Genomic DNA, 10,860 nt, shown 5'->3' with positions numbered 1-10,860 from the left:
CTTGTTCTGGGATGTTTTATGTTGGACTCTTTCGTGTGTTGTGTTCTATTTTATTCGTTTGGTTGTATGGTGACCACACATTTCACTGTACCAACTGGTACATGTGGCAATTACATGTATCTTGTATCTTGCATCTTAACGGGGTAATGATTGGGGATGATCAGCCATGATGGAATGGCGGAGTAGACTTGATGGGCCGATTGATCTAATTCTACTCCAATTCCTATACCATGTTAGGACAACAAGAGAAGTCCAAAGACCGGGCTAGGTGTGAGAGCTGAGGTGAGGGGGTTTGTGTACAGCGGACAAACATGCCACGGTAGCAGGAGTTTCACCAAACTAAACTTTGTGCCGGACACTTGCATCGTGGAACTGTGTTGCATCAAGATTCCCACAAACCAGACAGGAAAACAAAACAAGGATGTTTCCAGGTAGCGATGAATAATGCTCACCACCTCATCAATGGCAAACAAAATTGTGGGACTTGTTATCTTATAGCAAGTTTTTATGCAACGGTAGAGTTACTGCCTTACAGCGCCAGAGACCGGGTTCAATCCCGACTACGGGCGCTGTCTGTACGGAGTTTGTACGTTCTCCCCCCCACCAGTGACCTGCGTGGGTTTTCTCCGGGTGCTCCAGTTTACTCCCACACTCCAAAGTCGTGCGGGTTTGTAGGTTAATTGGCTTGGTGTAAAAGTAAAAAGTGTCCCCAGTGTGTGTAGGATAGTGTTGGTGTGTGGGGATCGCTGGTCGGTGCGGACCCGGTGGGCCGAAGGGCCTGTTTCCGCGCTGTATCTCTAAACTAAAAACTAGAAAACATAGGCAGTCTGGAAAAGAACCAGGACCATGAGTATCAACCGCACAGTAGCATGGCTCGAAGGGCCGAATGGCCTACTCCTGCACCTATTGTCTATTGGAACCCTGTTATACACAGTAGTGCTGTGGTGTGAAAGATGCTGGTGCTAATGCTCTGTATACCATGGTCAGGGGCATCTACAGTAGGTCCCTGATACACACTCTATACACACACACTGTACACACACTACACACACTGATCACACACTGATCACACACTGTACACACTCACTGATCACACTCACTGATCACACACACAGACACACACACTGTACACATGATCATATTGAATGGCGGTGCAGGCTCGAAGGGCCGAATGGCCTACTCCTGCACCTATTGTCTATGTTTCTATGAGCACACACACTGTACACACACTACACACACACTGTACACACACACTGATCGTCACAGTAACTAATTAACTGGATTGTTTTCAAACGTTTCTCACCAGTGAAATTTCACGACATATTTATGACTCATAACTGCAACGTTGGACATTCCCCATTGCTGTTTTAGTTTAGTTTATACTTAGTTTAGTTGTTAGTTTAACATAGAAACATAGGTGCAGGAGTAAGGCCATTCAGCCCTTTGACCCAGCACCGCCATTCAATATGATCATGGCTGATCATCCACAGTCAGAACCCCGTTCCTGCCTTCGCCCCATATCCCTTGATTCCATTAGCCCTAAGAGCTAAATCTAACTCTCTCTTGAAAACATTTAGTTTAGTTAGTTTAGTTTATTGTCACGTGTACCGAGGTACATTGAGAAGCTGTTGTTGCGTGCTAACCAGTCTGCGGGAAAGACAACACATGATTCCGATCCAGCCAGTGACACTGCACGGATACACGATAAAGGGAATAACAGGAATAACATTTGGTGCAAGATAAAGCCAGTAAAGTCCAATCAAAGATAGTCCAAGGGCCTCCAATAGAAACATAGAAAATAGGTGCAGGAGGAGGCCATTCGGCCCTTCGAGCCAGCACCGCCATTCATTGTGATCATGGCTGATCGTCCCCTATCAATAGGGTGATTTCACGAAAGGTCACTGGAGCGTAGATCCGCACCCACGTGACCGCAAATGTTAACTGGGGGACAAGCGTCACTTCCGGTACATGTTAGTGGATGGGAAAACACGCACTTTCACACCCGTTAAAAACATCGAAAACGGCCAGTTTTTGAGCTGCAATTTACTGAGCCAGTCGGGGTGACCGTGAGGCACAGCTACCTAAATTTACAGTCCAAAAAAAAAGATAGAAACTAATGTAAATTCAAGAGGGAGCTGAAGGTGCAAAAACGGCGGAAGTTGATAGCGGACATTTGCCGTGGACATTTAAAGATCCAAAATATCGGGAATTATCGCGTTTGCTCGCTGCATTTCATCAAAAGTGGCATTATTGACGTTTTATCTTTTTATTCATTTGTTAGATGAAAAGTATTAAAAGTTAGAAATCCTTCAGTAAAATTGCAAAATTGCCCATTGTTTTCGGGTGGGTTTTAACATGCAAAATGAAAACGCTTCTGAAGCTCCATTTACCATTTAAATAATCGTAAACTCTCAATGCGTTTGGAAATAAATTTTACTCAGATAAGCAAGCTAAGGAATGGGACAATTGTCAGCTGTTAGTTGGACAAAATCAGGAGATTTTATTATTTGCCAAAATATATTTCTCAATGCAGTGCCCACTGTGATTGCAAGGCAGGGCTTGGGGAAGTTTGTACTCACATTGCGACATAAATAAATAAGTAGTTTGGGTGATTGTGCAGGCTTTAAACAAGAAACATTGAGAAATATATTTTGGCAAATAATAAAATCTCCTGATTTTGTCCAACTAACAGCTGACAATTATCCCATTCCTTGTTAAAATTTGCGGTCACGTGGGTGCGGATCTACGCTCCAGTGACCTTTCGTGAAATCACCCTATAACCCGTGCCTGCCTTCTCCCCATATCCCTTGACCCCACTAGCCCCTAGAGCTCTATCTAACTCTCTCTTAAATCCATCCAGTGATTTGGCCTCCACTGCCCTCTGTGGCAGGGAATTTCACAAATACACAACTCTCTGGGTGAAAAAGTTTTTTTCTCACCTCAGTCTTAATTAGGTGGATAGTAGCTCTGGGCCGCTCTCTGGTTGTGGTAGGATGATTTTATGGATAGTGGCTACATATCCGTGCAGTTACGTGGGATAGAAGCTGCACAAAAAGGCCATACCTTTGGACTTGAGAGATACAGTGCGGAAACAGACCCTTTGGCCCACTGAGTCCGCGCCGACCAGCGACACACACTAGGGGCAATTTACAGACACCAAGTAACCTACAAACCTGCACGTCTGTGGAGTGTGGAAGAACTCGGAGAAAACCCACGCGGTCACGGGGAGAACGTGTAAACTCCGCACAGACAGCACCCGTAGTCAGGACCGAACCCGGGTCTCTGGCGCTGTGAGGCAGCAGCTCTACCTGCTGCGCCACCGTGCCGCCCATCCGATCACTGCGTGGCATTTAAACACTCCTCTAAACGCTAGTAGCAGGATGCGAGGAATTTCCACCGCCCTCTGAGGCAGAGAATTCCACAGACTCACCACTCTCTGTGTGAAAAAGTGTTTCCTCGTCTCCGTTCTAAATGGCTTACCCCTTATTCTTAAACTGTGTGGCCCCTGGTTCTGGAGGCCACAGTTTAAGAATAAGAGGCCCCTTGACCCAAAAGCTTCTTGGATGATCAGACATGATCACATTGAATGGTGGTGCTGGCTCGAAGGGCCGAATGGCCTACTCCTGGGGAGAAGGCAGGAGAATGGGGCTGTGAGGGAAAGATATATCAGCCATGATTGAATGGCGGAGTAGATTTGAGGGGCCGAATGGCCTCATTCTGCTCCTCTGACTCAAAGTCATGGAGTCAGCACAGAAACCGGCCCTTCGGCCCAACTTTCGCACATCGACCAACATGGCCCATCTACACGAGTACATCACCGTCTATATCTCTCGTTTCCCTTTCCCCTGACTCTCACTCTGAAGCAGGGTCTCGACCCGAAACGTCACCTATCCATGTTCTCCACAGATGCTGCCTGACCCACTGAGTTATGGTGCAGCAGCATCTATGGAGCTAAGGAAATAGGCAACGTTTCGGGCCGAAACCCTTCTGGAAATAGGCAACGCAATGTTACCTATTTCCTTAGCTCCATTGATGCTGCTGCACCCGCTGAGTTACTCCAGCACTCTGTGAAACGTCACCTATCCATGTTCTCCACAGATGCTGCCTGACCCACTGAGTTACTCCAGCACTCTGTGTAACGTCACCTATCCATGTTCTCCACAGATGCTGCCTGACCCACTGAGTTACTCCAGCACTCTGTGAAACGTCACCTATCCATGTTCTCCACAGATGCTGCCTGACCCACTGAGTTACTCCAGCACTCTGTGTCTGTGTTAGACTGAGAATGGAGCCGGGGTGTCTGGCGCTGCGAGGCTGCAGCCGATGTGTGTGAGGGTTTACTCGGTGACTGCCAGCGATCTCCAGAGTGGAACAGACACAGAGAGACAGAGAGAGAGACAGAGACAGAGACAGAGAGAGAGACAGAGACAGAGAGAGAGACAGAGAGAGAGACAGAGAGAGAGAGAGGGACAGAGAGAGGGACAGAGAGAGAGAGAGAGAGAGACAGAGAGAGGGACAGAGAGAGGGACAGAGAGAGAGAGAGAGAGAGAGAGAGACAGAGAGAGGGACAGAGAGAGAGAGACAGAGAGACAGAGACAGAGAGAGAGACAGAGAGAGAGACAGAGACAGAGAGAGGGACAGAGAGAGAGACAGAGAGAGAGACAGAGAGAGGGACAGAGAGAGAGACAGAGAGAGGGACAGAGAGAGAGACAGAGAGAGAGACAGAGAGAGAGACAGAGAGAGGGACAGAGAGAGAGACAGAGAGAGAGACAGAGAGAGAGACAGAGAGAGGGACAGAGAGAGGGACAGAGAGAGAGACAGAGAGAGAGAGACAGAGAGAGAGACAGAGAGAGGGACAGAGAGAGAGACAGAGAGACAGAGAGAGAGAGACAGAGAGAGAGACAGAGAGAGACAGAGAGAGAGACAGAGAGAGAGAGCTGGAGTAACTCAGGGGGTCGGGCAGCATGTGTGGAGAGAAGGAATGTGTGACATTCCTGGTCGAGACACATCTTCAGACAGGATTGCTCTTCAGGCTGAAGGCGCGCCCCCGCCCCCGCCCCTCTCTGGCAGCGTGCACGAGCCCGGCGCGTTCACGGCGGAGCCGCAGATAAAAGCGGCTCCGGGGGCGGGCGGGACGGAGAGACTGAGCGCTGGTGCCGGGGCTGAGACTGGACACAGGCGAGCGGACACCGGACAGCCCTAGATACCTGAAGAAGGGGTTTCGGGACGAAACGTCGCCTATTTCCTTCGCTCCATAGATGCTGATGCACCCGCTGAGTTTCACCAGCAATTTTTGTGTACCTTCGATATTCCAGCATCTGCAGTTCCTTTTTGAGCCCTAGATACCAGACAGCGAGCAGGTGAGTTTCCCGACCCGCTGCATTCATGTAGCGCCCGGCCCTGCCCTCGCCGCAGGGTCCCATATTGCCTGATAGGGTAAAATACACAAAGTGCTGGAGTAACTGTACTTAAGGTCATAAGTGATAGGAGCAGAATTAGGCCATCAAGTCTACTCCGCCACTCAATCATGGCTGATCTATCTCTTCCTCCTAACCCCATTCTCCTGCCTTCTCCCCATAACCCCCGACACCCGTACTAATCAAGAATCTGTCTATTTCTGCCTTAAAAATATCCACAGCTTCCTGTGGCAAAGAATTCCACAGATTCCCCACTCTCTGACTAAAGAAATTCCTTCTCATCTCCTTCCTAAAGGAATGTCCTTTAATTATGAGGTTGTGACCTCTAGTCCTAGACTACTACTGCCTTAGAAGGCTTAGGAAGTTCGGCATGTCCCCGACAACTCTCACCAACTTCTACAGATGCGCCGTGGAAAGCAGCCCAGACCATCACACCTCCCTTCCATCGACTCCATCTACACCTCACGCTGCCTCGGCAAGGCCAGCAGCATCATCAAGGACCAGTCTCACCCCGGTCACTCCCTCTTCTCCCCTCTCTCATCGGGCAAGAGGTACAGAAGTGTGAAAACGCACACCTCCATATTCAGGGGCAGTTTCTTCCCGGCTGTTATCAGGCAACTGAACCATCCTACCACAACCAGAGAGCGGTCCTGAACTACTATCTACCTCATTGGTGACCCTTGGACTATCCTTGATCGGACTTTGCTGGCTTTACCTTGCACTAAACGTTATTCCCTTATCATGTATCTGTACACTGTGGACGGCTCGATTGTAATCATGTGTTGTCTTTCCACTGACTGGCTAGCACGCAACAAAAGCTTTTCACTGTACCTCAGTACACGTGGCAATAAACTAAACTAAACTAATGTGTAGGAAGGAACTGCAGGTGCTGGTTTAACAAAAAATAGACACAAAATGCTGGAGTAACTCAGCTTGTCAGGCAGCATCTCGGGAGAGAAGGAATGGGTGACATTTCGGGTCGAGACCCTTCTTCAGACAGTTTGATGAAGACCCATTCCTTCTCTGTAGAGATGCTGCCCGTCCCGCTGAGTTACTCCAGTATATTGTATCTATCTGCAGGTCCTTCCTACACATTCCACTTACAAAGCTGATTTAACCATTCACCTAACCCAGTGATTCCCAACCTGGGGCCATATTTATGGCAAATTTCAGGAGGGGCCACAGAAGATGTTGGGGATTTAGGGGGCCACAGGTTCATTGAAGGGGGCCACTTTTTTTCCGCTAATAATGTCAGGGGGGACACACAGAAAAATGAAAGGTCCCAAGGGGGCCATGAACTAAAAAAGGTTGGGAACCACTGACCTAACCAATTGACCTGACTTTCTTCAGAGTGTAATAACGAGGCTAATGTTCTCCGCGTTCTGTTGCAGATCTGTGATGGGGGCGGTGAGCGAGCTGGTCCCATTTGCCCGGGAGATACTGAGCCAGAAACCCAACAGGAAGATGGTGAAGATCTACGCGGTGGGCACGGCGCTGGCGCTGATCGGCGCGGTGCTGGGCCTGCTGGAGACGGTGTGTTCACCCTTCACGCCCGCGGCCAAGGACCGCGAGTGGTCGCCGCGGAGCGCACGGCGGCACGGAGCACGGTGGGAAGAGCGGCCGGCGGCGAAGGGGACGGAGGAGTCCAGCCCGATGCGTCGCCGCAAACACGCCTCGTGATCACGCCCAACAGGGGCAAGGGCTGGCCAAGACCCAAGCCCAAGAGTCTCGGAGCATGGTCGACAATCGCTGCTGTGTAGCGGAGATGTGTCTTTATATCAAAGATTATAGAGTGGAGCCAGATGCGCCACTCAGCGAAAAAAGTGTAGTATGACCTGTGTGATTGTCGACGCCATTTTACCGGGCTGCTCCCCACACTGTCGTGGCATCTACATCTACACATCACTGTTCAGTATATGATCTTTGATCCGCTCTATGATCTTTGCTTAATACCGTCCTGTGGACATGTGTGTATATATGGTGTTTGTGTGTATATATATACATAATATACACGTTTGTATATACGGTGCATTGCATTTTTGCATTCAATAAACTGCCATTGATATATTTTTTTAATCAAATACGTGTGACCCCATCTAATTGTTTACGGTTTGTCTGTCAGTCACAGTGAACCTGTCACAGGCCTGGATAGAGAGGATGTGGAGAGGATGTTTCCACTAGTGGGAGAGTCTAGGACCAGAGGGCACGGCCTCAGAATTAAAGGACATTCCTTTAGGAAGGAGATGAGGAGGAATTTCTTTAGTCAGAGGCTGGTGAATCTGTGGGATTCATTGGAGGCCAAGTCAGTGGATATATTTAAGGCAAAGATAGATAGATTCTTGATTAGTACGGGTGTCAGAGGAGAAGGCAGGATATTGGGGTTAGGAGAGAGAGATAGATCAGCCATGATTGAATGGTGGAGTACACTTGATGGGCCGAATGGCCTAATTCTGCTCCTGTCACTTATGAACCCCACAAGTAGTTGGAGAGTAATTCAGCCTGGAAACAGGCCCTTCGGCCCACCTATCCACACCACGTTTATGCTAGCCCAGTTTCCCATAACCCTCTAAAACTTTCCTAATCATGTAATCCTGAAGTTGGGCGGCATGGTGGTGCAGCGGGTAGAGCTGCTGCCTCACAGCAGCAGAGACCCGGGTTCGATCCCGACTACGGGTGCTGTCTGTACGGAGTTTGCACGTTCTCCCCGTGAGACCTGCGTGCGTTTTCTCCGTGATCTTCGGTTTCCTCCCACACTCCAAAGACGTGCGGGTTTGTAGGTTAATTAGCTTGGTGTAAATGTAAATTATCCCTAGTGTGTGTAGGATAGTGTTAGTGTGCGGGGATCGCTGGTATGCACGGACTCGGTGGGCCGAAGGGCCTGTTTCCGCGCTGTATCTCTAAACTAAACTAAATTAAAGGTTTAAACGCACATGGTTTGATTCAGGTAGACAATGCAGGAGAAACTCAGCAGGTGAGGCAGCATCTATGGAGCAAAGGAATAGGTCGAGACCCTTCTTCAGACTGATGTGGAGGTGGGGGAAGAAGAAAGGAAGATTCAGTTCACACAGCCACCTCACCTGGTTTTCCATCTTCCACGCTGCCCGTTGATATCTCCAGCAGGAATCAGGTACGTTTAGTCCACGTGAAGAGTGGAGGTACAGAGGAGCTCTGTGTCTGAGTTAACAATACAAAAACAAAAACATCAAAGGTTTATCACTTCTCCAACTCTCCTGTACTAACTAAAGACATTTATTGAGGTGTATAAGATCATGAGTGGATTAGGCAGGGTAAATGTACAGTCTTTTACCCAGAGTGGGGGAATCAATGACCAGAGGACAAAGGTTTAAGGTGACGGTGGAGGGGTGGGGGGGAGTTAATGGGAACCTGAGGAACAACATTTCCACACAGAGGGTGGTGGGTTTATGGAACGAGCTGCCAGAGGAGGTAGTTGTGATAGTGCCAGCCTCAACACTTAAAACGCATTTGAACAGGTACATGGATCGGACAGGTTTAGAGGGAGGTGGGCCAAATGCAGGTAGATGGGACTGGTGTATAAGGGACAGGTTGGGCCGAAGGGGCTGTTTCTGTGCTATATTACTCGAGCATAGTCACCCTCTAACTTGCTCATCAATCTATTCCCATCCCACCTATCACCTTCCCTGCAATTTGAAACCACCTTCTATCCATTCACTTTGTTCTGCTGCAGTTTCCAGCTATTTTAATTTTTATTTCAAGTCAACGTTTATTTGTCACATACACATACAAGATGTGCAGTGAAATGAAAGTGGCGATGCCTGCGGTTTGTGCAAAAAACTACAGAACCGAATAGAACAGAACCAGTATTTACATTTTTGAAAAAAATTAAAAAAGGCACAACACAACAGTAAACGAGACTCTGGTGAGATCAGAGTTTACAGTCCTGACGGCCTGTGGGAAGAATCTCCGTCTCATTCTCTCTGTTTTCACAGCGGAGGTGCCTGCCTGACCGTCACAGCTGGAACAGTCCGTTGCTGGGGGGGGTAGGGGTCCCCCATAATGTTGGTGGCTCTGGATCTGCACCTCCTGGTGTATAGGTCCTGCAGGGGGGGGGTGAGTGTAGTTCCCATGGTGTGTTCGGCCGAACGCACTACTCTCTACAGAGCCTTCCTGACACAGTTGTGGCCTCATTATTTTTGATTTCCATTGCCGTGTGTCTTCTGCACAGCAGCGGGCCAGGGAGGGGGACGACCCAAATGGCAAAAGATGAAATAAAACATAGAACCGTCCAGCACAGGAACAGGCCCTTCGGCCCTAAATGTCTGTGCTGATACGATGCCAAGTTAAACTAATCTCCTCTGCGTGTACTTGGCTCCATGGCTTACAAGATTCAAGAGAGTTTATTGTCATGTGTCCCTGATAGGACAATGAAATTCTTGCATTGCTTTAGCACACCACAACATAGTAGGCATTGACTACAGAACAGATCAGTGTGTCCATATACCATTGTATAAATATATACACACATGAATAATTAAACTGATAAAGTGCAAATAAACAGATTTGCACTTTATCAGTTGTGTATAAAACTATCACTTGTGTATAAAACTATAAGACAGAGGAGCAGAATAAGGCCATTCGGCCCATCGAGTCTGCTCCTTTATTCAATCATGGCTGACCTATCTTTCCCCCTCAACTCCATTCTCCTGTCTTATCCCCATAATTTTTGACACCCTTACCAATCAAGAATCTGTCTATCTCTGCCCAATGTCCTGGCCTCCACAGCCGTCTGTGGCAATGAATTCCACCGATTCACCACCCTCTGGCTAAAGAAATTCCCCTTCATCTCTTTCCTAAAGCGCAGAATACATTATCACTGCAATGTACAGTTAAAATTACGTCCTTTTCCTCTGAGGCTGTGCCCTCTGGTCCTAGAATCTCTCACCAGGGGAAACATCCTCTCCACATCCACTCTATCCAGGCCTTTTAGACACCACTATCATATCTGCCTCCACCACCACCCCTGACAGCACGTTCCAGGCACCCACCACCCTCTGTGTGAATCACTTGCCATTCTAGTATGTTACAGATTCCCATTATGGCCGGTTTCCAAATGACCGCTACTCTTCCTGGAACTGCAGGACAATGATTAACATTCATAGGTCGACAAAAATGCTGGAGAAACTCAGCGGGTGAGGCAGCATCTATGGAGAGTAGGTATAGGTGACGTTTCGGGTCGAGACCCTTCTTCAGACAGGGGTGGGGAGGGGGCGGGAAGAAGAAAGGAAGAGGCGGAGACAGTGGGCTGTGTGGGAGCTGGGAAGGGGAGGGGAAGGAGGGAGAAAGCAGGGACTACCTGAAATTGGAGAAGTCAGTGTTCATACCACTGGGGTGTAAACTGCTCAAGCGAAATATGAGGTGCTGCTCCTCCAATTTACGGTGTTGCTCACTCTGGCCATGGAAGAGG

At 48.6% G+C, this 10,860-nt stretch overlaps 1 protein-coding gene across 2 annotated transcripts; it reads left to right on the top strand.

The window, feature by feature from the left end:
• The first annotated feature begins 5,078 nt into the window (after positions 1-5,078).
• On the top strand, positions 5,079-7,498 carry g0s2 (G0/G1 switch 2). 2 transcript variants are annotated; one of them, XM_033042979.1, is made up of 3 exons: positions 5,079-5,211; positions 5,334-5,360; positions 6,809-7,498. In XM_033042979.1, exon 3 carries the CDS (start codon positions 6,816-6,818, stop codon positions 7,095-7,097), a length of 282 nt encoding a protein of 93 aa, XP_032898870.1. In that variant the 5' UTR covers positions 5,079-5,211; positions 5,334-5,360; positions 6,809-6,815; the 3' UTR covers positions 7,098-7,498. The 2 variants fall into 2 exon arrangements, with proteins under 2 accessions (XP_032898870.1, XP_032898869.1); XM_033042978.1 differs by having other exon boundaries at positions 5,079-5,360.
• The last annotated feature ends 3,362 nt before the right edge of the window (positions 7,499-10,860 follow it).

This window comes from Amblyraja radiata, chromosome 24, assembly GCF_010909765.2.
Source record: "Amblyraja radiata isolate CabotCenter1 chromosome 24, sAmbRad1.1.pri, whole genome shotgun sequence".
Lineage (NCBI taxonomy): Eukaryota > Metazoa > Chordata > Chondrichthyes > Rajiformes > Rajidae > Amblyraja > Amblyraja radiata.
The sequence above is the reverse complement of the archived record's forward strand: the minus strand, read 5'-3'. Positions and strand labels throughout refer to the sequence as shown.